The sequence below is a fragment of the Lynx rufus genome, unplaced genomic scaffold, assembly GCF_022079265.1.
Source record: "Lynx rufus isolate CCGP_SWC_20201006 ecotype Redwood Valley unplaced genomic scaffold, mLynRuf1.p SCAF_51, whole genome shotgun sequence".
Taxonomy (NCBI): Eukaryota; Metazoa; Chordata; class Mammalia; order Carnivora; family Felidae; genus Lynx; species Lynx rufus.
The window spans coordinates 639,677-667,589 of record NW_025814869.1 but is presented as its reverse complement, the minus strand read 5'-3'; the positions used below and the strand labels follow the sequence as shown (position 1 = coordinate 667,589).

At 41.2% G+C, this 27,913-nt stretch overlaps 2 protein-coding genes across 4 annotated transcripts in view; both read right to left on the bottom strand.

Moving 5' to 3' along the window:
- LOC124527579 (gamma-taxilin-like) overlaps positions 1-27,913 on the bottom strand; it is a 697,565-nt gene that overhangs the window by 120,131 nt on the left and 549,521 nt on the right. The window lies entirely within an intron of this gene.
- LOC124527574 (cullin-4B-like) overlaps positions 6,587-27,913 on the bottom strand; it is a 66,029-nt gene continuing 44,702 nt past the window's right edge. Inside the window, 4 exon segments of the mRNA XM_047100670.1 lie at positions 6,587-6,823; positions 12,935-13,045; positions 13,510-13,614; positions 14,416-14,608. Coding sequence (XP_046956626.1) covers positions 6,780-6,823; positions 12,935-13,045; positions 13,510-13,614; positions 14,416-14,608 — 453 coding nt within the window. The 3' untranslated portion in view covers positions 6,587-6,779.

The window sequence follows — 27,913 nt, the reverse complement described above, 5'->3', positions numbered from 1 at the left end:
CATGCGCGTGTGTGCTTGAATGTATGTGTTTGTGTATGTGAGTGTGCGTGCGTATCTGTTATGGAAGGGCATTTGTGCCTGTGTGTGTAGAGCTAACGTAACCATCTCAAAATCAGTTTTTGATCGTTAGTAAACACCGGTCTGCTACAAACTTCTGAAGTACTCCTGTGAAGGCAATACATCTCAATGCATTGACCTGTTGAAAGTGACAGGAGATGATGGTATTTGGAGTCCAGGGTATTTTTGAAAAACCAGATTCTCAACTGAGTAGTAAAAGTTAAGTGAAAAGTGGGCCTTTTATTTTCATTATCAAAGTGACGTAAAGTAATACGATTTCCATTAAGCCCATTTGGTGGTTTGTTGATGAAAGAATCACGTTTGCTGCCCACATGCATGTGGGAACGGTGCTGGGCACTATTTATAGCTGCCCGGACCTCAATGTTACAGAGAAATCACCTCCAGGGCACTGAGGGGAGGGTGCAGGAGAACCGCCTCCTGTTCTGTCTGAGAAGGGCACTGCTCTGTCCTTTTAGGAAAGGGTGTACAAGGCAACGGTCCCCTGCCTTCAGGACAATGTCACTGTCCCCGGTAGCTGCCATATCCTCAGAGCTTGTAGACGGAGCCCTTGTGTGTTTTCGTTGGTTCTCTTGTTCATTTGTTTGTTTTATAAATGGTCAGTGATGTGCTTTTCTAAATGTTTGTTTATTTTGAGAGAGAGAGAGAGAGAGAGAAAGAGAGAGAGAGCAAGTGAGCACACAAGAACAGGGGAGGGGCAGAGAGAGAGGGAGAGACAGAATCCCAGGGAGGCTCTGTGCTGTCAGCTCTGTTCTTCCAAATTCTTTCCTGCTGAGCAGACAGCCTAGAGCTGTCCCTACCTAGCTGTAAAGACAGACCAAGAGTGAGGGAAAGGTTGATACCGGACTGCCCCTGAGTGTGAGCTTGTTGAGACCTTAGAGAGATACCATGAGTTGAGATTCAGTCCTGTATTGAAGAGATTAGATATTGTAAAATACAGAGCCCCGAAGTAAGGGCTAGTCCAATAACTTCCAAGGTCCAGTAAATGAGTGAACCATGAGACCCAAGACCAGAGATCTAGTTTTCAGGAAAAACAATCATTTCCCTAGTTTTTATATCTTTCATCATTGTCTTTAGCTGTGCTGATGATTTTATCAAGACTGTCTAAGACCTGGCCTGACTCATTTACATATACATATGTAAATTTATATATATATAAATATATATATATACTCATTTATATATATATGTAAATACACACATATATACACACACATATAAGCTAATTTACATATATATGTGTGTATACGTATATACATATATATACATACATACATGTACATATATGTATGTACATATGTATGTATACATACATACATACGTATGTATGTATATACATGTATATACATATATATGTACATATATATGTATATATATATATATTTTTTTTTGGTAAATCATAAGTCTCCCCCCCACCCCACCCCATTAGCAGTTAACAGGTCTAAAGTTGGATGATTTTGAAGAATTTTTCCTGCCAGGGAATCAATGTGTCTCTTCTTTGCTTGGAAGGTGGAAGTCAAGTTGGCTACTTGTTGATGAAAAGAAACAGAGAGTTCTGGCACTAAGATAGAGGGCCTAACCCAATCGCCATAAAGATACTGAAGAGATGAGACTAGACAGCAGCTTAGCTCTGTGGGAGTGGGTTAGAAAAGACTGGGCTTTTACTTGAGTAATACTTGCATGACTGGGTTAGGGGTATGAGGACCGGTGAGGTGGGACAGTGTAGGTCAGGCATTAGGTATATGAGTGTACAGTGCCCCTTGCTAGTGGGCTGGGGCGGGGGAGGGGGTAAAGCAGGGAAAGGCTTGTGCTCCACAGAAAAGGTCATTGTGAGAGTTGGGCTCCATGCTGGGTGATATGGTGAGTTGATCAACTCTGTTATTTTGGGGGACATAAATGGAAAAATCCCCTCACGCACCATGGCTGCTACCAGTGAAATGATACAGGCAGGCTTTGTGGGGGTGTTGAATGTGGTTATGGTGTAAAAGTTAATAGGCCCCTAGTGTGGTCCCATCTCCAGTCTGTGCCATTAGGGCCTTTATAGGATTGCCATTTTTGTGTATTTTTGTGTTGGAAGAAGTTGGAATTGTCATATGGGCAAGAATTGTTCAGAACTGGGGCAGTCTGTTATATCACTATGTGGTAGGGTCCTCTCCTTAAGAAAATTAAAAAAAAAAAAACCACCTCAAGGCAACCTAGCTATGTGTGTATGTGACAATATCCCTCACGATCTTGTAACATGAGGCCACTTAATCAGACTACATGTTTGTGTGTTACCATATATGGGAGAGACAAAGGAGTAGAAAATATATATTAAAAAAAAACTATGCCACGTGGCATTCAGGGGCTCTATCTTTGGCTATGAACCTAAATGAGTGGTGCCAGCACAAATGAAGTTGCTTCCTGGAAAGAAAAGCCTTGGTGTCTGACTCTGTGTGAGAATCCTGCGAAAACTAGTGGAAGAAACTGTCCAAGTAGTTTTGGTTTGGGATCCTGTGGATCTAGTTATGTTGTAGGGTTTATAAAGGCAAAAATCTGCACACTACCCTTCTGTTTGGGGGAATTTTTGTTTGTTGTGTCAAGGGGATACTGACAAGATTAGGGAGCAGTTAACGCATTGTGGAAGACCACCTGTGTGTTGGCATATGAAGCATTAGTGCAGAGGGGCCTGTTTGTGTTAGCTTTATCCTGATAGGAACTGGTCCTGATATAATAAAAGATGTATCAAACTTGGCTTTAGTGTTGAAATTAGTGTGTTCATCTGTTGAGATGTGTCCACTGCCGAGGTACCAGTTGGCTGGGATGGGGAGAAGTCCCTTGACTGGAATGTGGGAGCATATATACAGCCTTCTTTTCTTTTTTTTTTTTTTTTAATGTTGTGTTTTTGTCATTTAGAGCCTGGAAGGATTCTTGGGTGGTCTAGAAGTAAAGGTATTGGAGGGCTTGAGAAGAGTGGAGAGTGGAGCTGAGGGTAAGGGCCCAGAGTAATCAGGACCCTGGTAATACCATAGATAGTGCAGGGAATACAAGAAAAGTAGGAGGAATAGCATACAGAGAAAGTGATTCCACCCTCATAGGAGTAGACACTTCTCATGCATTCGTCACAGATTATGACTAATATCCCAGGAATAAGCGTATAGTCTAGAGCGCAAAATGACAGAGCAGCTGTCTTGTCAACAAATCCTCCAGCGAAGCTAAAGCTGCACGGGGGCATCCACTGGCGCCTAATTTGGGCTGTCCCTAGTCCTGGTCAGCCGGGCTTGTCCGCTCCATAAAGTCGCTGTTCCCATTCTCCAAACCTTCCCCCAGTCAGGCAACATCCTCTCCGTATACTTTTCGCTACTTCTGAATTGTCATGAAACCTTCAAATTTTCGATCTCAAACACTTTCCACTTCCTTCCTGTTTGAGGATTACAGGTTAATCTGTAACCTGTCAGGTGGTGGGCTGCTGTGTTGCCAGAAACAGTTGACTGCCTTCCCTGGGGCTCCGGTCTAGGTTTATTGTCACTTACCCTGCGAAGCCTTCGTCTGCCTACTTCCCATGGGCTGCATTACTCACGTTAGTTTTTATTTCATAGCTGTAACTAATTAAAATGCGGCCAACTAAGCAGCTCCTGTAGTTACCAGGGAGGTAAGTGTGTGAAAGGACGTCAGCCTGCCACTTTCAGCTACTGAAATGTCGCGGGAGACGTTTTTCTGGGGGGAAACAGAGGGGAGATAGAGGATGGGAAGTTCTGCGAAATTCTCTCTGGAGCAGTATACGGCGTGTAGCGGGTTTCCTTACGCTGTTTCTAGCCTGGGATGAAAGCGCACAACACGCAGCTTTCCCTGGTGTGCCTGCAGGTACTTCCGTCCTAATTCAAGCTATCACGCATGCGTGCGTGGTTCTGAGGCTTTCAGTACTAGATCTGCAGACGCCAGCACATTCGTAACCCAGTGTTGGCGAGACTTGGGATTTCTCCTGTTGCTCTAAAAAGTGTGGTTCTTTTAGGCTTAAAAAACAACCACCAGGCAACAACAGACTAAGGAGTTCCGATCTGGTTGATCCGCCATCGGGTTAGACGTATAGGTAAGTGCATATTGTTTGCATTTCGAGGCGTTGCTGTTTTGAATTTTAATATAAAGATCCCAACAGTTGGAGGCAGAATAGGGGTGTGCCACGTGGGAAGACTGAAGACACGCAGGGGTGGAGGATAGTAGCGGAACCCCCATGCTCACCCAGCCCGCCTGAGTTCCTTGTGACTGTGGGCATTTTCCCGATTTCTGGTGATAGGAACTTCCTTTAGCTTACAGGGTAGGGTTATGTAAGGCATAATCTTTAGTTAATAAGCTTTTCCCAGGAAACATGGTGCTCTCCATGTACAGGGTAAGAGCCTGCACAAGCCAGCACCGTGTGCGGATTAGGTTGTAGAAGAAAAGAATGAGGCGGTTATTTAAAGGGGTATATTGAAGTACGAGGACAAGTGTATTCAAAACAAATGTTAAAAAGAAAGTAGAATACTCAAATATTTCTGGGGAGGAAAGAAGACAGCTGGATTTCAGCTGGATTTCCGCTCCCTCCTTTTGAGGGGACGATGTAAGGGAGGACAAGTGGTATTTGGTTCCTGGAGAAGTTCCTGGGCTGTCAGTAAAAATAAGGAAGCCCCATTTCAGAAGATAGGTGGGTATCGAATGCAGACACACTTGACTATTTGAGTCAGACACACTTGACTAACACTTCTGTGGGTCTGAAAACAGACACTGCAGATGTTGTATTGGTGTTGCTGACAGAATTCTGTGTATGGAGGGCATTTAAATGGGCTGTTATTAAAAATAGACTCCCCTCCTTGGAAGTTGTTCTCTGTCCTTCTCACTTCGCTCAGCATCTGTTACCTTGTCTGGGCTTTGCAGTGTTACTTCTGTTTATTTGGACACTTGCTTCATGGTTTGGAACAAGAGAGGAGGTAGCAATGATTAATATGCGGCCCAGGTTCCTTCCACGTGCTGGGATTACCTGGGGTGAGGACATTCTCCTAAGGCTTTTTGGCTGGGGCGCAGCATGCCACAGCTTTCCCATTGGAAGCTCTGAGGAGGTGTTGAAGAGTTAGTGTTTTTCCGGTTAGTTCCGCACCTCAGTTTTTCCCTCTAAAATTTTTAAAGGACTGGCCAGACAAGTGCCTCCAAAGGCCTTGGCTGTAATAGAACCATTGGGAACTAAGAGGACTGGCAACCATGGGCTTGCAGGGTAGTGTAAATAATTTCACTGGACTGGCAGTGCAGTGGCACCAAGAGGTGTGAGCACTTAGCTCTTTGTTCCTGCTCTCCATCTCCTACACACTTGTCTTTAACTTGCTCTGGCTCTCATCACTGCCTAATTTTCCACTCCTTCTTCACTAAAATTTCTTGTTTTGGAACATTTCATGAAAATATTCTAAGTACCACTTGTGCTCCTCGCCCGCCCACTCAGAGATTAAACAAGGGAGTGCTCATCCTAATAAGTACCCTCCTCAATACTCATCACCCACTTCCCCTCTCCCCCACCCCCCATCCACCCTCAGGTTGTTCTCTGTATTTAAGAGTCTCTAAAGGTTTGCCTCCCTTCCCTCTCTGTTTGTAACCATTTTTTCCCCTTTCCTTCGTGCCACAGTCTTCTGTTAAGTTTCTCAAGAGCCACATATGAGTGAACACATATGATATCTGTCCTTCTCTGATGGGCTTATTTCACTCAGCATAATACCTTCCATCCATGTTGCTGCAAATGGCATGATTTCATTCTTTCTCATTGCAAAGTAGTATTCCATTGGGTTTATAAACCACATCTTCTTTATCCATTCATCAGTTGATGGGCATTTAGGCTGTTTCCATAATTTGGCTATTGTTTAAAGCACTGCTATAAACAATGGGGTACATGTGCCCCTATGAATCAGCACTCCTGTATCCTTTGGATGAATTCCTAGTAGTGCTATTGCTGGGTCGGAGGGTAGTTCTATCGTTAATTTTTTGAGGAACCTCCACACTGTTTTCCACCAGTTTGCATTCCCACCAATAGCGCAAGAGGGTTTCCTTTTTCTCCATATCGTCGCCAGCATCTATTGTTTCCTGATTTGTTCATTTTAGCCACTCTGACCAGCGCGAGGTGGTATCTCAGTGTGGTTTTGATTTGTATTTCCTTGATGCTGAGTGACATTGAGCATCTTTTCATGTGTCTGTTGTCCATCTGGATGTCTTCTTTGGAAAAGCGTCTATTCATGTCTTCGAGAAGTATGTTCTTGATATCTCTTACAGTGTATGACTGCCACCCGAGTGGGGACTTGGGTAGGTATGAGTGAGTTGGAAGATAAGGGAAGCATGTCTGATGAGGGAGTCTTTTGTGGTCAGGAGCCTCCTTTCTTCCCCTGTGGCTGCATGTGAGTGCAGGATGTGGAAGGCGTCTTAGAGCCAGCACAAATGTTGAGTCTTTTATCCTTGCTGAAGATAAGAGCTCTGGTGAGAGTAATGAGCTCTGTTTTGTTTTGTTGTTGTTGTTGCTGTGTTTTGTTTTGTTTTGTTTTTTGTTTTTTTGTCGATGTCTCTGGTGGTAGGGGTAAACTCTCTATGATTTGTGTGGTTGTGGTAATTGTATATCCTGCCTTTCTTTCTTCATTTGATATAAAACTCCTCCCATATATAAACCGTGAATGTTCTTGGTCTGAAAGGGGAAGGTCTGTCAGATCTGTTCAGACTGCTCAGGAGTATTCTTGGATCTGCAGGCATGAATGTTCTACTGGCTCTGTTGTAGGGAGAAGGGTGACAGGATTTAGGGTATTAGAATGGTGATGTCAGAGCTCCCCAGAAGAACTGTTTGTTATTGTGTGAGCCCGGGAGCTTGTAAGAAAGTGTTAGGCGTTGCTGTTTAGGATATCTATAACATGGTGCGGGGGAAATGACATCTGTATGTTGTCCATATATGAGTTTGTTAGCCTCCTGAGTTAATAGGGCCATGGCTGCTAAAGCTGAGAGGCACGGGGGCCGTCCCTTGGTGGTATTATCTAATGTTTTTCAGAGAAAACCCAGCATTTTCAAGTCTGGTCCATGTTTTGGTCCCAATAGTCTTAGAGCTATCCCTCCCCTGTCGTGTATAGGAGAAAATTATTTTGAAGATTGGGAAGGGCCAGAGCTGGAGCCTGGAGGAGGGCTTGTTTTAAGGTTTGAAGGGTTGTGAGGGAGGGAGAGTGCCAACCTAGAGGTTCATGTTCAGGACCCTGAAGGGCCTCATGGAGAGGTTTGGCTATGAGGCCATCTTTCAGAATCCACATTCTTAAGTAACTAAAGGTGTGAAGTTCCTTCTTGGATGATGCGGACTATAAATTAAAGGTGAGTTGCTTTTGTTGTGAGGCAGTCACCCTGTGTCCCAGTGTAAGCAAGTCCTGGGTATGTGGACAGATTGTTGATTAAGTTGGGCTTTGGGGAGGAAGACTCCACAACCTTTTTTGTGTATGAAGGTGAGAAGAATGATAGTGTCAGAAATAAAAGTGGGCAAAGAAGGGCTACAGCAGAGAAAGTTGTCCAGATATTGGGTAAGGGAACAATCGGAAGGAGAGGTTAGAGAGATCTGATGCTAGAGCTTGTCCAAAGAGGTGGGGCTGTCCCTAAAACCCTGTGGGAGAAATGTCCATATTAACAGTCATGTGTGTTGGGTGTTGGGTGTCGGGGTCAGTTCAGGTAAATCAAAAAGGTCTTGGAATTCTGGGAAGATGGGAATAGTGAAACACACATCCTTAAGATTGAAGACAGTGAAGTACATGGCGAACACTGGAATGGTGGAGAGAAGGGTGCATGGATTGGGATGATGGGGTGGACAGGGATGACTACCTCACTGATGACTTCCAGATCCTCAACTAGTCTACATGAACCATCTGGCTTTTTGACTTGGAAGGATTGGAATATTGAAGGAGAGCTAATAGGTTTCAATATATTGGGGGTAAGGAATTTGGAAATGAGGGGTTGTAAGCCTCACAAGGCCTCAGGTTTGAGGGGATATTGGGGTTTAGAAAGGGAAAAGGTAGGATCCTTGAGGCGTATGGTGACGGAGGTGAGGCAAGTAAGCTTACTTGGCTTGGAGGTGTTCTATACAAATGAGGGAACTGAAGTCATAACTGGAGAGAGTAAAGTGGGAGCAGGGTGTGTGGTTCAGTAAGGAGGCCCAGTAATTGGATTGGGGATTATGGGTTGCAGATGAAGGTGATTGCTAGTTTGGTCATGATGTCTCATTTTAGGACGGAGGATGGGACAGTGTAGCAGAACAAGAAAGGAATGGCTAAATATCTGATCTGTCAGGGCACATGAAAAGAGCTAAGGGGGGAGCTAAGGGTTGAGAAACAATGCTGTCAATGTCGACAACAGGGATGGGGGAGGGAAAAGAGGGTCCTGAAAATTCACGGAGAGAGTTACCCTGGTCTTGGCCTTGGAGAGGACATGCACGGGAACCTTTTCCAATCCTGGGATGTATTAGTCTGTCCTGAAGAAGTCCCAAGAGATCCACCACTGGGGATACAGCTAATTCCCCCTCATTTGGGCCCCAAAGACAGGTTTGAGGGAGGTGGGTCCCGCCCCCCTACTTTGAAGGTGGGTCATCATTCTCCCAATGGAGAAGGCTCCCATTCTCCTGCTTACAGGCAGGGCAAGGGGTTTTGAGTGGAAGTTGGGTGTTGTTGTTGTTGTTGTTGTTGTTGTTGTTGTTGTTGCTGTTGTTTAACGTTTATTTACTTTTGAGAGAGACACAGACAGAGACAAAGACAGAGGTGTGAGTGGAGGAGGGGCAGAGAGAGGGAGACACAGAATCTGAAGCAGGCTACAGGCTCTGAGCTTGTCAGCCAGACCCTGACATGGGGCTCAAACTCAGAGACCAGGAGATCATGACCTGAGCTGAAGTCTGTTGCCTAACCGTCTGAGCCACCCAGGCGCCCCTTTAGTGGAAGTTTTTTATTGGGAGAGTGTTCATATCAGTGGCCAGGCTTACCTCAGGTGCAACAAAGCCCTGGAGGGAGCTTATTGAACCTTTGGGGCAGGCAAGCTGGGTAAGACTTTTCCTGAATAGTTCCATTAAGGGCAGTAGTCAGGAGCTAATAAACTTGCGATCACTTTTGATCTTTTTGTCTCTTTTTATCTGTGATCCCCTTCTCTCTGTTGTTAAAAAGCTTCAAGGCCAGGTCTAGTAGTTAGATTGAGGACTCTGAGGCTTTCATTTAGTTTTTGAAGTTTCTTTCTAATGTCTGGAGCTGACTGGGAGATGAAATGCACAGCCAGGATCAATTCCTTTGTGAGACTTGGGATCAAGCCTGGTGAATTTTTAAAGAGCCTCAGATGGACAAGTAAGAAAAAGGGCAGGGTTTCATCTGATCTCTGGGTGATCTCCCTTGACCTTTCATCATTGACCTGTTTAGAAGCTGCCCCTTTTGTGCCTTCTTTGAGGCAGGTGACAATGCGGTTGAGCTTGACCTTGTCTCCAGAAGGGGGCTGGTAATTGCAATGGGTCTCAACTAGGGGAACCACTGCATTTCCAGGAGCCTATGGTACAGGCTGTCTGTGGTTTAAATCATCAGCATATTCAGTAGCCTTGGACCAAATCTTGGTGTTTGTTTGTTTGTTTGTTTTACTCTGGTGTGGTATATAGGTAGAGAGAATAACATACAGGTCTCTCCACCGTAAGTAATAGGAAAGGGCAAGATATTCAACTTCTTTAGTAAACCTGGCAGGATCAGTTGAGAAAGAGCCAATCTTACATTCTATATGAGAAAGATCTGGCAAGCAGAGGGGAACAAGGACTCAAACAATGCCCTCTGGCCCAGCCACATCTCAAAGAGGGAACTGGGTGGCAGAAGCATGGGGAGGTTGGAAAGAGTGGCCAGAATGAGGATGGACAGAAGGATCGGGAGGTGGAGGCAAGGGCTGAAGGGGAATGTTGATGGGGTGCCAAAGGGTCTTGAGGGGAAGCTGGGGAAGGGGTAGTTGCTGTGGAGGTGTGAAGTGAGGGATCGACTGTGGGTGAGTGGAAAGGCAGAGATTCATCGGCAGGGTCAAGGCAGGGTCAAGGTCCGAGTCAGGAGAACTTGGGAGAGGGACAGGGGTCTTTTGGAGAGATAGAAGGATCATACCACAGGCAGCACAACACTATTTGCACACGACATGATTCCCTACGTAGAAAAACCCAAAGACTCTACCAAAACAACTGTTAGAACTGATAAATGAATTCAGTAATGTCATAGGACACAAAATCAAAGTACAGAAATCTGTTGCGTTTCTATACGCGAATAACAAAGCTGCAAAAAGAGAGACAAAGGAATTGATCCCATTTATAACTGTACCACATACCTAGGAGTAAAGGTAACCAAAAACATAAAAGATCTGTACTCTGAAAACTATACAGCTCTGATATAAGAAACTGAAAGGGACACAAACATATGGAAAGGCATACCATGCTCATGGATTAGAAGAACAAACATTGTCATAATGTGTATACTACCCAAAGCAATATACATATTTAATGCAATCCCAATCAAAATACCACCAGCATTTTTCAGAGCCTAAACAAACAATACTAAAATTTATATGTAATCACAAAGATCCACAAAGCCAAAGAAATCCTGACAAAGAAAAGCAAAGCTGGAGGCATCACAATTCTCGCTTCAAATTGTATTGCAAAGCCTGTAGTAATCAAGACAGCATGGTGCTGGCAACAAAACAAAACAAAACAAAACAACAATAACAACAAAAACCCCCCGACACACGTATTAATGAAACACCACAGAAAACCCAGAAATATACCCCACAAGCACATGGTTAACTGTCTTTGACACAGCGGGAAATACTATCCAATGGGGAAAAAAACAATCTCTTCCACAAATAGTGTTGTTAAAACTGGACAGCATCAAGTAAATGAATGAGACTGGACTACTTTATTACACCATGCACAAAAATAAGTTCAAAATGGATGAAAGATATACATGAGACATGAAACCATCAAAATCCTAGAAAAAAAAACACAAGCAGCAAACCCTCTGACCTCAGCCATAGCAACTTCTTACTATATATGTCTCCAGAAATAAAGGAAACAAAAGCAAAATAAATAAATGGACCTTCATAAAGAAAAAAAAAAACATTGTGAACAGTGAAGGGAATCATCAGCAAACTAAAAGGCAATCTATGGAATGGAAAAAATGTTAGCAAAAATACATGCATGCTAAACAGTGAGTATTCAAAATACATAAAGAACTTATACAACCCAACACCAGAAAAACAGCTCAGTGAAAAAATAGGTAAGAGACAGGAATCTACATTTTTCCAAAGATGACATCCTTATGTCTAACATACACATGAAAAGATGCTCAACATCACTCATCATCAGGTAAATACAAAGCAAGACCACACAATGAGACACCACCTCACACCAGTCATAATAGTTAAAATTAACAACTGAAAAAAAAAAAACCAGCAGGTATCGGTGAGGATGCAGAGAAAAGGGAACCCTCTCGCAGTGCTCATGGGAATGCAAACTTGTGCAGCCTATCTGGAGACTAGTGTGCAAGTTCTCAAAAACTTAAAAACAGAACTGCCTTGATCCAGCAAGTGTACTAATAGGTTTTACCCAAAGGATACAAAATTACTGATTTGAATGGCTACCTGAACCCCTATATTTATAGCATCACTATCAACAATAGCCAAATTATGGAAAGCATCCAAATGTCCACTGACAGATAAATGGATAAAGAAGATCTCTCTCTCTCTCTCTCTCTCTCTCTCTCTTTCTCTCTCTCTCCCCCCACCCCACTCACGTGTGTGTGTGGGGGGGTCTGCAATCAAAATGAATGAAATTTTGCCATTTGCAGCAACATGTACGGAGCTAGAGTGGATTATGAAGTCAGAAAATGACAAATACTGTATAATTTCACTAATGTGTGGAATTTAAGAAACAAAACAGATAAACATAGTAGACGAAAACAAAGATGGATGGCAAATCAGACTCTTCACTATAGAGAACACAATGATGGTTACCAGAGGGGGAGGTGGGTGCGAGATGGGTTAAATGGGTAATGCGGATTAAAAATGACACTTATTTTGATGAGCCGTGGGTGTTGTATGGAAATTATGAATCACTAAATTGTACACCTGAAACTATTATTACACTGTATTTTAACTAACTGAAATTTAAATAAAAACCTGAAAAAATACAAAGAAAAAAAGAAAGAAATTAGTACTTCTACAACTTATTTCAAATTCTTTAAATAATCCTGCTTCCAGGGTACAAAACAGTTATCACAGACAACGTCTCCAAGGTCAAGCAAAATCTTACACCTATTAACTTTTCAGTTTAGCCTTTATGACAGCTCTTGTGTGTTCTTCTCTGATTATTCTGATTCCCCAGCGTTTCAAATTGCGAAACTCTTTCTAGCATGGACTAACTTCTGCTATCACCATCAACATTTCTGTCTCTCCACCTTGTATTTCAATCATGCTTCCTTAAAGAAACTGTCCTCAATTTTCTGACTAGGTTAAATTGCCTTTTTATACATCTTCATGCTTCTCTTACTTTTTACTTATGTTTGTCGGATGATCCCACCTTATCCAGAGTTTAGCCAATATCCTAAATTTATAAATCCAAATCTTAAAATAACCTGCCTGTGGGAACACATAAAGATGATGACAGAGCTGCCAAATGAGTGCATACACTTTTGGATAGCCACATTAAATTAGGAGTTTGTAAAATGATGTGTAGAACAAGCTCTTGACCAAATGAGAGGTAAACACTGAAATGAAATCATAGGTCTCCACCCAGATTCAGGAAACACAAAAGCCAAAATAAAAATATGACTGAAACAGACAATATACCTGTCAAGACACACACCTTGTTTAAGTTTGCACAGCATTGACTTTTCTGCATCAACTGAAGCACTCTTATCAAGTAAGAGACGTTTTGCTAAATCTTTTTTGTAGAAGGCTTCAAAAACATCTTTCTCTGTCACATTTAAGGAAAAACACCTTAATGTCAAAGATGGAAAACGCAAAATGGCAGAAAATTAAATGAGACACTATATTCAATACATCTGAAAACAGCAAGTGAAACGGATGGTTACGTATTATCTGAATGCATTTACATAAAGTATCTCGGAACACTTAAGTTCAGATAGAGAGAAGTCAAATTTTTGGTTTCCAGAAGCTGAAGGCAAGAAGGAAATGAGAAATGACTGCTTAATGTGTATGGAGTTTATACTGAAAATTTTGAGATTAAGTAATTGTGATGGCTGCACAATCATGAATCATGTGCCACTGAATTGTTAGCTTTTTAAAGTTACCAGTTTTACCACCAGAAAACATTATTTGAATTCAATTTAGGTTGGGATTTGCACTTAGTGCTTTCTACTTCCACAATGTTATCATTTTTTTAAACTTTTAAATAGACATTTAAACCAAATTACTCACCATGAATAAACCTAAATAAAATTACCACTTTAGCTAATAATTCTTCAAGTTCTTCGTCCGTAGCTTCTTTGTTACCTGTGCGAAGTTTTGAATCCACATACTTTGCTAAAATGTAAAAAAATAATTTTCTAAGTAATGCTATATTTTCAAATATGTATACGAACAAAAACCATTTATTCAAGCAAATACTTTCACCCAGAGTGAGGTGCGTTACTTTTCATGAAACAAAAAATGAGTAAGTGACTTAACGGACAGATGAGTGGCAGAAAAAGATAAATTACTTCCTGTAAGTTCTACAACACTGATATTTTTATATTTCTATAACCTCAATGATCAAATATTACAATACAGTCATTTCCTCACTACCATGCCCCTAATCTACTTAAAAAAACAAAACACTGCAAGATATTGCATGAAACTGAGATTACATTAATCCCAAAGTCTTAAGGACTTATTAAGTGTTGATTATACTCATTTAAATAATTTATTGTTCTTGAAAAATCAAATTGATAATTTGTTTCAAGTTTCTTGAACTATCAAATTGATACTGTTTCAAGTTTTTATGTCAGCAAAAAGATATCCCTTATAATATAAAAAACCATTAGGTTTCATGACAGTAAGGAAAGCTTTCATTTATTTTAAAATGAGTCTTATCTACTGATAAGAAAATCTGGTAATTTTATAGGACGCTAAAGACACATGAGCTTCCAAAGGGCTGGGTTACTATTAAACAAAGGAACCAAGTCTTGTGAACACTAAAGTTGAGAGAAATGGTTTATTACAAACATTGATAGTCAATCTGGCAATATTATGAAACATTAGGAGGTCAAACTGAACTCTTCTTACGTAATTTAAAACAACAAAATAAAAAACAAAATACGTATTTCATAAAATTGAAAACCATACCTAGAAGCTCAGCTGGTTTGTTAGGTCTTTTATTAATAAATGTTTCAAAAGCATCTTTCATAGCAACAATAATTTTCTCATTTTTCAGAAAAGACGCTTCAATGATAAAATCTATCTTATCTTTAAAATCCAGAAGCTCTTGCACCATTGTCTTATCTTTCATAGGGTTAATAACTATACTGCTACCAAATTTCTGGAAAATAAAAGTAACTCAGGTTATTATATTTACACAGCAAGCAAAACACCTTTAAGTTAAATAGAAAATTTTACATCATTTACAAGGAAATCTCAGAAATGCAAATATGCAGTAAATTTCAAAAGAAAAATTCATTCCTAGATAAAGACAAGATGATGTGGAAACGAAGCCAACATAAATACATGTAAATCAAAAGTTCATCTGAGTGGAGAATTATTTAGAAACATATCAGAAATGCAAGTCTACGGTGCCTAATAAATCAAAAAGAAGGGTGAGTATATAGAGTAACAGGGACATATAGCAGAAGAAAAGTATCTGAAAATGAACAAAAAAAAAGAAGAAGGAGAAGGAGAAGAAGAAGAAGAAGAAGAAGAAGAAGAAGAAGAAGAAGAAGAAGAAGAAGAAGAAGAAGAAGAAGAACAAGAACAAGAACAAGAACAAGAACAAGAAGAACAAGAAGAAGAAGAACAAGAAGAAGAAGAAGTTGGAGGAGGAGGAGGAGAAGTAGGAGGAGAAGGAGAAGGAGAAGAAGAAGGAGGAGGAGGAGGAGGAGGAGGAGGAGGAGGAGGAGGAGAAGAAGAAGAAGAAGAAGAAGAAGAAGAAGAAGAAGAAGAAGAAGAAGAAGAAGAAGAAGAAGAAGAAGAAGAAAGGAAAGTGAAAGGGATCACCAAAAATGGATTGCATTAAAAGAATCATAAAGCTATCAAAACTTGTCAGTATCAAATTTTCCAAATTCTGGAATAAAATCAGGAACTTAAAACTAGGGAAAACACTTAATGAAGAAAGAAACTATGAAATAACACAACTTCTTGACATCTCACCTTCAACATCTAAATGTTCTCAGAAGCAGTTAAGGGAAGCAATTCAATGGATCCTCAATAATAATAAACCCCATGAAATGTGTGAAAGTCAAAAGGCAACAGGATAACATCTTTAAAGTGCTGGGCGGAAAAACTGTCCCCAAAAATTCTATATCCAGAAAAACCATTCTTTAAAAGTGAAGAAAAATTAGGAAATAAGAAGATAAACAAATGCTGAGATAGTTCTTTGCTAGTAGACCTGCCCTCTAAGAAAAACTAACGGGATTTCTTAGTGTTGAAATAAAAGAACAACAGGAAATAGTTTGAAGACATATTAAAAATGAACAAAAACATTCGTAAATATATTAGCACACATAAATATAAAGGCCAGTTTCTTCTAAGTATAGATTATAATTCCTTTTTACTATATATGATTTAGGAGACAAATGTAGTAAGCAATAAACATAAACCTATATTCATAAACATGGATGTGTAGAGATTCAATGTGAGACAAAAGCATAAAAGTGAAGGAATGGAACTGTATACAGCAGAGTTTTTGCATACTACTGAACCTAAGTCATTATCATTTCAAACTATATTTAATAACAAAGATTCTCCTTACAATCCCCAAATCAATCAATAACAAAAGAATTTTAAAATACACAGACAATTAAATCAGAGATGAATCTAAGGAGTGCACTGGAAAAAGTCAGCAGTAAAATCAGGCTGTAATGAAAGAACTTACATATACACATAAGACACATGAAAAGCAAACACTGTAATGGCAGAAGGCCTTTCTTGTCAATAATTAAGTGTACATGGAATAAACTCCCCAGTTGAAAGGTAGATATTGGCGAAACAAATTTTGAGAACCTAATCTACTATTTGGACTCCCTTTTGATCCAAAGACACAAACAATATTCAAAGAAAAAGGAAGGAACAAGATAGGCACACAAGTCGCACTAAAAGAGAGCTGCAGTGGCCCTACCACTATTAGACAAACTTGCCTTTGTTATAGTAGAAAAAGAAAAATGTCATATTTTAAAAAGCGTCAATTTAGAGGTGCTTGGCTGGCTTAGTCTGTAGAATACCTGACTCTTGACCTCAGGGTTTTAGTTCAAGCCCCACAATGAGTATAGAGATTACTTTTAAAAAAGAGTCAATCTGTCAAGCAATAGAACAATTACAAATATATATACCTAAGATAGAGCTTTAAACCTTCTGAAGCAAAAATTCACACAAATGGGGGAGGAAGTTGTACAATAGTGGGATACTTTACTGGCCCACTTTAATAAACTGACATAACAAGTGGACAAACATGAAGAAAAAACAGACAACAAAACAACATTTAAACTAGACCTAACAGATATATTAATAATCCACAGAGCATCAGAGTGTACATTTTTCTTAAGTTCACCCAGAACACTCTCAGGATTTTAGGCCACACAACTATCTGCAATAAAATGTAAAAGACTAAAATTACACAAAGTATATTATCTCACCACAATGAGACAAAACCAGAAATGATTTTCAGAAGGAAAAAGTGGAAAATTACAATTATGTGCAAGTTAAACACATTCTTTAACAGCCAAACAAGTCACGTAGGAAATTAGAAAACAGATACAAATGAAAATTACAACACCATATACCAAAATTTATAAAACGATGCAAGAGAGAGAAATTTATATCCATATATGCTTACATGAGGAAGACCTCAAGTCAAATAGCTAGCTTTATGCTTCAAGGAACCAGAAAAAGGAGAGAAAACTAAACAAAACTAGCATGGGAAGTAGAGAAGAAACAAATGAAAAGATAAAATCAAGAAAATGAAAGGAAATGAAAACTGAAATGAAAAATCAAGAGCATAAAACCAAATGCTTCACAGCAAATATAAACAAAACCGATAAATGATAATGAAATCAGCAACACTCTGGAATAGGTGGCCCTGGACCCTAGTCTCTCCACATAAAAACACGGATTAACAACCAACAGTCTAGTGTACTCTAAAGAAAAATTTGAGAGGAAAACTTGGCAACACAAGAACACACTTTTGAAAACCCTAGAACCTCTTGGGTGAGTCTGAAGTGCTCCTTTCTGCACAAAAACTGGGAAAAGCTGCATCAAACAGTAATGCCAGCAATTTCACACTGACTATACATACTGTCCTCCCCCAGGCCGGAATAGTACCACACTGAGAGATGTACTCTGGACCTAGTTTTCCCAGTGGTAAAAAGATAGTTTAAGGCTGACACTTAGCTTTGCCAGTATTCATGGGTGGCCCCAGGAAGAAAACTACTCTCTATCATTTCCTAGGGAACACTGACAGACCACCTATGGTAAAGGCTGGACCATCTGTAAGCTAGTCACAAAGAAGGACACAGAGCTCACAGTAATCAAAGGTCAGATTATGGCAGAGGCATTGCATCCCAGACAGCACCCAGACAAGCAAATGCAACTGACTAACGAGTACAGCTGAGGTCACCAACCAGTGATTTGGTTTGGCTTGGAGCTGGGTCTGTGACCCTTCTGGGCAGAAAACCAGGCAAGCTGCCCACTGAACCACAGACTAGAACTTGAAGCCCCAGTCATCCAGGAAGCTTGACCATGCAGCACAGACTTTGACTCCGCCCGATCACACACAAAGCTAGCCACCAACCTAAATCTAACTATCTTATCTGGGAGACTGGTCAGCCACTCTGCTGAAAAACAACACACAGTGGCTCTGCTCTAATAGTCCTCTCACCTAATGCAGTGCACAATCTGAAACACCACTTCAGCCAGGTAAAAGAGCTGGTGGTCCCACTCAACCAGTGGCAAAGGTAGAGAGCCCAGCCAATGGTCTTGCCTGACAGTGGATTCCCACTTGGTGGCCTCTCCTGATCATGAAGCCCAGCATACCACGCTATCTAGCCACACAGTAAATCCAATCCTGGCAAAGGAGCACATCCTGTCTTTTGCCTAACCACAGAGGCATCTCAGCAGCCCTCGGAATAGTCAATGGATGTGCCCTGATGCAAGTCCAGCCTGTCCTCAGTGTTGGTGGTAACCCTGCCTGAGCAGAGACACCAGAAGTAGCCCTAATCACCCATGGATGTTCTACGCTGGCCTGTTCAGAAACCTCATATACATGGACTGGTAAAAACCTTGCCACCAAAGTAAACTTGTAAACCTTGTATGAGCTCATCACTTTCAAATACGCAGGTCTCACACACAACAATAAAAGAACAAGGAACAAGGGGCATGTGCCAACACCACAGAAGTTTTTAATGAAGTTAAATGAAAACAGGAAAACTTACATAAATGGGAGAATCAACACAAATAGAGGAATGATTTTAAAACCAAACTAGAACACTAGAGCTAACGAATGCAATTACTGATTTGAAAAACTCAGCAGAGAGTTTAAACAACATATTCAATCAAGCATAAGAAAGAATCTGTGAGAGTCCTGGGAAGATGGTGGAGTAGGAGGATCCCCGGCTCACCTCATCCCAAAGACACACCAAGAAAACGGCCACATCAGTGGAACTAATCTGAAAATTACACAAAGACTGGCATCAATATTTTCCACAGTTTATCACAGACGAGGCCAACGCAGAAAACACAGGAGAATGAAGACTTTATTAGGACCAAACCTCTGGTGAGACTAACCAAAAAATGGAAGAACACCATAAGCATGGAGAAGCAAGAAGAGTAGGCACATACTAGGCACCCACAGCACAGGAGACCTGCACTAGAAGATAACTCACTATAACCTGTAGCTTTGAAAACCACCGGGTCTTAACTTTTAGCTACTATCTACATGGGCTTAATTAACTCCAGGTACTTTTAAAAATCAGTCGTCTTGGGGCGCCTGGGTGGCTCGGTCGGTTAAGCGTCCGACTTCGGCTCAGGTCATGATCTCACGGTCCGTGGGTTCGAGCCCCGCGTCGGGCTCTGTGCTGACAGCTCAGAGCCTGGAGCCTGTTTCAGATTCTGTGACTCCCTCTCTCTGTGACCCTCCCCCGTTCGTGCTCTATCTCTCTCTGTCTCAAAAATAAAAATAAACATTAAAAAAAAAATTTTTTTTTAAAAAAATCTGTCGTCTCAGTTACGGGAGAGCCAGAAAGTAGCAATAAATTGAGTGTGCTGTGCCTCTGTGACTCAGTTGGTTGGGCATCTGACTCTTGATTTTGGCTCAGGCCGTGATCTCTGAGGTCATGAGACTGAGTCCTGTGTCAGACTCAGCACTAACTGTGGAGCCTGCTTAAATTCTCTCTCTTCCTCTGCTTCTCACCTCACTCATGCTCTCTTTTTCTCTAAGAAAGAAAGAAACTGAGTCTCCATCTTGAAGAGCAAGTATAAACAATAACCTGGATGAGATATAGCACAGAAGCAGGACTTCTGAAAGAGCCTGAGGTATATGGGAAGGAGATTTATTTACTAATCTCAGAACATGTCCTGGGAGTGGAGCAGAAATCTTAGGATGCTATGCCAAGAACGTAAATGTTAACAGATGCCATTTCTTTCCCATTCCCCGGTCGAGATACACAGAAGTTTATAGGAACTAGTGTGAACACTCTGCACCTATCTTTCTATCAGAAAGAGTTCCCCTGCCTCCGAGGGAAAGCGCTCCCCTGCTTCCAAGTTCCACTGTAGATCCACTCCATCCAACCTTCCTCACATAGTAGGCATTCCTCCAAAGCAGCTCCGACACAACACACCCTGTCTCATCCATGAAATGCAGCTAGATGAGCATCAGAGATGAGCATCAAACCATTTTGAACACCTAGGAAATTGATCTGAGGATTAATGCAATAGTCTGCATAATTTGAGACAGAGAACTTAGCAGGTACATTGTATGGAGAGATTAACCAGCGGAGAGATGCCACAGAGTCTCCTATGTGGAGGGAAGGGAGAAAAGAGAAAAGGGGACAGTGTAGCATATCAGGATCATGCAAGAAAGCCAACCCCTGCCCACCCCCCCGCACCGCCGCCGCCCAAAAGTAGCTGAAGAGAAAAACAAGAGTGAAAAAACTCAGAGAGGACTGGACAAAAATTCTGTTTCCCAAAACCACTGACGGAGAGAAATGAGAGGGTTTCAATACCACAGGATTCTATAGAGTGGAGCACAGTGTCTGAGGTTTGAAGCTTAATACCTGGCAGTGCTCTGGTGAGAAAGTACCTGGCAGTGCTCTGGTGAGAACGTCCATGAGTAGACAGAGGGGTCTGATGGGTCCACGTGCCACACGGGGAAAAGTGGCACCCATGCTTGGAGGGCATTTGGTAGAAGCCATACAGCCTCTCCACAGGCAAAAGTCCCAGCAGACCCTGGAGAGCAGCCACATTTGCTGGTATTGCAACAAAGATACCATAGTGCGGTGAAAACGGGCACCAGCTGTATGTTGTGAATACGCCATTAACTCTAAATATACACTGCTGCACGATCACATGAATGTCTTGTAATTGAGCCAGGGTACTGGCCATTGCTCAAAGAGAACTGCCCCAGAGAATCAGTACAAACAGACCCCAAAGGCACCAGGGTCTCTGAAATGTGAGGTTTTCAACACAGCCCCATCTGAGATAGAAGTCTGGAAGGAGACACCACCTGACAGGCAGGTATCTTGGACCCAGAGTAGAGGTGGGGAGTGGACAAAAGCACCAGACAGAGGAAGGATGCTTGACTGTGGGACGTGAGAGCGTGAAGTTTGCCTTCCAGAGACTAGGCAACTGAATAAAGCCATTTTTTCTCCTCTAGAGCATGTGAAAACTCACACACAGATCAAGCCCAGTAGGCTAAGCAGTGCCATCAAGTGGAGAACAGAGCTGTTATACCAAGCCCTGCTAACTGTGCTCTCCATATACATCCTCAAGAAGACCAGCACAAATTCCTTCTACCTTCTTATTAGACTACGGACTATAGTGTTCTGCACCAGGGAAACTAGATGTAACTGTTTGCTGTTTCACTTATTTGTTGACTTTCTTTCCTTCTGTTTTTGTTTGTGTTCTTTTTTCTATTTCTATATCAGAAACAAATTACGTTTTATTTTTAAAATTTTTATTCTGCTCTACTATTTAATTTTTTTTAGTTTTTAATTTTTTAACTTTTTCCCTTTCTTTTTTTACTCTATTCTATTAAGTTTTTCTCAACAAGAAGACCAAAACACACCTAGGATCTAGATTCCTTTATTTATTTCCTTTTTAAATTTTTAATTTAAATTTTTTATTTTATTACATTTTTTCTTCCTCTAAAATGACAAGACAGAGGAATTCACCCCCATAAAAGACCGGGAAAAACAAGATGGCAGGTATTTAATCAATACAGGTATAAGTAAAATGTCGGAACTAGAATTTAAAATCATGATTATATGAATACGAGCTGAGTGGGAAAAAAAAAAAAGAAAAGCATAGAACACAGGAGAATCCCTTAATGCAGAAAGAAAAGAACTAAAACCTAGGCAGGCCAAAACTAAAAATTCGCTAACCAAGACGCAATCTCACACGAATGCCGTGACAGCCGAGAATGGATGAAGCAAAACAGCATACAGAAGATAAAATTATGGAAAATAATTAAGCAGGGAAAAAAGGTAAACAAAACCAAAAGATCACTAGAAAGACTTAGAGAAACCAACAACTTATTAAAAAGGAATAACATCTGAGTCAAAGGAGTCCCAGAAGATGAAGAGACAGGAAAATGGGCAGAAGGTTTATAGGAGCAAATTGTATCTGAACACTTCCCTAATCTGGAGGACAGACATAAAAATCCAAGAAGCACCGAGAACTCCCATTACATTCAAGAAAAACTGACGATTACACACGCATATCATAGTCAAAATCACAAAATATAAGACAAGAATTTGAAAGCAGCAAGGGGAAAAGCGTTTAACCTACATGGGAAGACATATCAGGTTCCCAGCAGGTATGTCACAGAAACATGGAAGATGAGAAACGAGTGAAAGGATATATTAAATGTGCTGAATACCAGATATTCTTTATACAGCAAAACTGTCATTCAGAATAGGAGAGATGCAGAGTTTCCCATAAAAACAAAAACTTAAATGAGTTTGTGAAACCACTAAATCAGCCCTGCAAGAAATTTTAAGGGGGACTCTGAATGGAGAAAAAACAAATCAAAACAAAATAAAAAGACCAAATCAACAAAGACTACAAAGGAACAGAGATCATCACAAAAATACCACTTCTATAAGTAACACTATGACACTAAATTGACACCTTTCAATAATTATTCTAGATGTAAATGGACCAAAATGCTCCAATAAAAGGACGTATGGTATCAGAATGGGTAAAAAAAACAAGACCCATCTGTATACTGCCTACAAGAGACTCACTTTGCTCCTAAAGACACCTACACGCTGAAAGAAGGGGGCTGGAGAACCATGTATCAAGCTAATGGTCATTAAAAGAAAGCTGGAGTAGGCGTACTTATGTCAAACTAGATTTTAAAACAAAAACTATGAAAAGAGATGAAGTGAATTATAATTAAGGTACCATTCATCAAGAAGACCTAACAATTGTAAATATTTACGCCACCAGTGTGACAGCACCCAAATATGTAATGTCATTTTAATGACAAATGTAAGAAACTCGTTGAGAAAAGCACCGTAATTGTAGGGGATTTTAACACTCAACCTACATCAATGGGCACATGATCTAAGCAGAAAATGAAGGAAACAATGGCTTTGAATAACACACTGGGCTAGATGGACTTAACAGATACATTCAGAATATTTCATCCTAAAGGAGCAAAATACACATTCTTTTCAAGTGCACGTGGAACATTCTGTAGAACAGATTACATAATGGGTTACAAATCAGCCTTCATGAGATACAAAAAAAAAAAAAATACCGAGTTAAGACCATGCATATTTTTCAGATCCCAACACCATGAAACACAAAATCCACCACACGAAAAATTTGGTGCAGCCACAAAACTTGGAGATTAAAGAACATCCTAAAGAATCAATGGCTTAGGGGAGGAGGGGACAACATGGTGGAGAAGTAGGCAGATCCATACTTCCTGCGACTCTCAAACAAAGAAGTGCACAAGCCGAGGGACTTTGAACACCAAAGCCTGGAGGAAAAGAGGCTGAATCTACCAGGAAGAAAATGGGAAAGTTGGAGAAAAACATAGGTGGGTGACTGTGAACTGAGGGAGATAAAAAAGCCGACGTGGGCATGGAGGGGAGGGTCCCCCTTCTGCGGAGAGACAAAGGGAAAGGAAAGAGCAGCTAGGGAAGTGTAGGACCATATCCGGACAGGAGAAAGACCTCAGACTGAGATGGAGAGGGATCTGATCTCTAAACGTGGGGTTTTCTTCGGACTGGGGCTGGCTCCCTGTTCCCGGACAGGGGGAGGAGGGCAGCCAAGGCCTGGGTGTGGTGGTTAATCAGGGGCTCAGTCCCCAGTTGGGACCAAGTGGTTCCCTCCCTGGAGGGCTGAGCGATAGTACAAAGCCTGCCTGCAGCTGCCACCCCCAGGCTCAGTGGCTAGGCTGAGGACACAGTCTGCAGTAGGAAAAGGCGGCTGTCTCCCTGGAGTGCTGTGGTAAAGACAAAGCCTGCCTGTGTCTGCCGGAGTCTGCAAGGGCGGTGGCTCAGTCCGCAGGAGGAAAAGGCAGTCCTCCCTGAAGCGTGGCGGCACAAAGCCAGCTGGAGCCACATATTGGACCACACTGAGAGGCGCCTCCCCGGTGCCAGAGTGCAGGGAAGCAGGACTTTGAATCCTAGCCAAGCACAGGGCCGGGGGAGTTAGTGGAGCAAGAAGGACCGCCCCATCTATGCCAGTGGCACAGTAAGGAGGACTCAAACAAAGTCCACTGAGTCTGGTCCCTGGAGAAGAGACTGGGGGATTGCCATTCCCCCCGCCACCACCACCACCACCACCACCACCACCACCACCACCACCACCACCACCACCATCATCAAGGCAGGGCCTCAAGGATCACCCCTGGGGCCCACAGTGGAGGGAGGTGGGTCCAGATTATACCAAACCACACTCCTTAGCACTGGGTAACCACCAGAGCGGCACAGACCCTGTGGAAAACTCCCCCCGACAAGCACTTCAGCACTGCCTGGATTAACTCTAGATCAATTCTGGTGATATAGATATATTCTCCCCCCACCTCCATTTCTCCTCCTTATCTCTTCCCTCCCCTAGGCTGGTTACTCTGTTTATTGGTGTGTCTAAACAGACACATTTAATCCATTGTCTTGATACATGTTCTACACCTCCTTCTTTTTACATCCCTTTCTCTCTCTCTGCAATAAATCAAGCCATATAGGTTCTCTGTCTGGGTAACTGTATCTTCGTTTCATTTCCCTGCCTCCTCCTTTATTTTCCTTTCTCTCTATGGATTAAGCCTTTTAGTCTCTCTGCCTAGTCAATGTTTAGTTTTTCTTCCTCCCACACTCCTATCATTTCTCTTCTTGGATGTGCTCTTCCCTCATCAACGCCTCCACCCTCTAATTTATTTCTAGTGGGTCATTTTCAGTTTGTTTCTTTAGTCTTTAGTGTTTTGATTTTATTTGTTTCCTTGTGCTGTTTGTCTGTTTCTTCCGTGCTTGAGTGGTCTTGTCTCCTGTTTGTCTGTTTTCCTTTATCGGTTACTCAAAGGAACAAATCAAAGCACGCCTGGTGTAGGGTCCAAAATATCACTATCAGTGGGGTAATAAAATAACCAAAGTCACAACAACAGAGAGCGAGTACCAATCTCCAGAAAACACCCCCTGAAGGGCCAGACCCTGGACAGTGTACGACCCTCCTTTAATATAGCAGTGCTCGCAGGTGCAGAGCACACAGCAAGCTTTTAAAATGCATAAGGGACAGTAAAATACCCAAAATGAGGAAACAGAAGAATTCTCCTAAAAAGATATTCCTGGAGGTAGAGACGGCTAATGAGTTGATCAAAACCGACTTAAGCAACATAACTGAACAAGAATTTAGAATAATAGTCATAAATATTGCTAGCTTGAAAAAAGCAGAGAAGACAGCAGAGAATCTATTGTTACAGAGATCGAGGGACTAAAATATAGTCATGAGGAATTAAAAATGCCCCCTACCAATAAAAAAGGAATTAAATGAAGTGTAAAACACAAGGGAGGCAGCCACAGAGCGGACTGGAGACAGAAGGGAGAAAAGGGGAAGTAGAAGATAAAATTATGGAAAAGGAGGAAGTTGAGAAAAAGAGAGAGAGAAAAAGATCCGGGATTATGAGGGGAGAATTAGAGAACTAAGAGATGCAATCAAATGGAAAAATATCCATAGCATAGGAATTCCAGAAGAGGAAGAAGAGAGAGAAAGGGGCTGAAGGCGTCCTTGAACAAATCATAGCTGAGACTTCCTTGCTCGGGGGAAGGAAACAGGCATTGAAATCCAAGAGACACAGAGAACCCACTTCAGACATAACTTAAATTGATCTTCTGCGCAACATATCACAGTGAAACTGGCAAAATACAAGGATAAAGAGAAAATTCTGAAAGCAGCTAGGAATAAACATGCTCTAACATATAAAGACAGACCAATAAAACTCGTGACTGATCTGTCTACTGAAACTTGGCAGGCCAGAAAGGAAAGGCAGGAAATCTTCAATGTGATGAACAGAAAAAATATGCAGCCAAGAATCCTTTATCCAGAAAGTCTGTCACTCAGAATAGAAGGAGATATAAAGGTTTTCCCAAACAAACAAACAAACAAACAAACAAACAAACAAAATGAAGGAATACATCACCACTAAACCAGCCCTACAAGAGATCCTAAGAGGGTAAGTGAAATGCGGCAAGGACCACAAAGGACCAGAGACACCACCACAAGCATGAAACCTACCAATAACACACTGACTCTAAACCCGTATCTTTCAAATATAACACTGAATGTAAATGGAAACACACAGGGTATCAGAATGCTTGAAAAAAAAAAAAAAAAAAACAAACCCAAGACCCATCTATTTGCTATCTACAAGAGACTCATTTTAGGCCTGAGGACACCTTCAGATTGAAGTGACATTGAAAGATGGAGAACTATCATGCTACTGGAAGTCAAAAGAAAGCTTGAGTAGCCATACTTATATCAGAAAAACTAGACATTAAATTGAAACCTGTAAGAAGAAATGAAGAAGGGCATTATATAATAATTACAGGGTCTATACATAAGGAAGAGCTAACAATTATAAATGTCTATGCACCAAATTCTGGAGCCCCCAAATATCTAAAACAATGAATCACAAACATAAGCAACCTTATTGATAAGAATGTGATAATGGCAGGGGGAGCTTAATACCCCACATGCAACAAAGGATTGATCATCTACACAGGATCAAAAAGCAGAAAGGGCCCTGAATGATCCATTGGACCAGACGGACTTGACCGATATATTTAGAACTCTGCATTCCAAAGCAACAGAATACACTTTCTTCTCGAGTGCACATGGAACTTTCTCCAAGATACATCACATACTGGGTCACAACACAGTCCTTAATAAGTATAAAGATCATACCATGCACACTTTCAGGTCATAATGCTAGGAAACTTGAAATCGACCATAAGAAAAAGTCTGGAAAACCTCCAAAAGCACGGACGTTAAAGAACACTCTACTAAAGAATGAACGGGTCAACCAGGCGATTAGAGAAGGAACTGAAAAATATATGGAAACAAATGAAAATGAAAATACAACAATCCAAATGCTTTGGGAAGCAGCGAAGGCAGTCCTGAGAGGAAAATACATTGCAATCCAGGCCTATGTCAAGAAACAGGAAAAATCCCAAATACAAAATCTAACAGCACACCTAAAGGAACTAGAAGCAGAACAGCAAAGGCACTCCAAACCCCGCAGAAGAAGAGAAATTAAAGATCAGAGCAGAAATAAATAATATAGAATCTCAAAAAACTGTAGAGCAGATCAAGGCAACCAAGAGTTGGTTTTTGAAAAAAGAAAATTGATAAACCTCTAGCCAGGCTTCTCAAAAAGAAAAGGGAGATGACCCAAATAGATAAAATCATGAATGAAAATGGAATTATGACAACCAATCCCTCAGAAATACAAACAATTATCAGGAAATGCTATGAAAAATGATTTGCCAACAAACTGGATACCTGGAAGAAATGGACATATTCCTAAGCACCCACACACTTCCAAAACTGAAACAGGAAGAAATAGAAAACTTGAACAGACCCGTAACCAGCAAAGAAATTGAATCACTTATCAACAATCTCCCAGCAAATAAGAGTCCAGGACCAGATGGCTTCCCAGGGGAATTCTACAAGACGTTTAAAGCAGAGATAATACCTATCCTTCTCAAGCTGTTCAAAAAAATAGAAAGGGAAGGAAAACTTCCAGACTCATTCTATGAAGCCACCATTACTTTGATTCCCAAATGAGACAGAGATCCAGCAAAAACAAAACAAAACAAAACAAAACAAAACAAAACAAAACTACAGGCTAATATCCCTGATGAATATGGACGCACAAATTCTCAACAAGATACTAGCAAATCAAATTCTACAGCATATA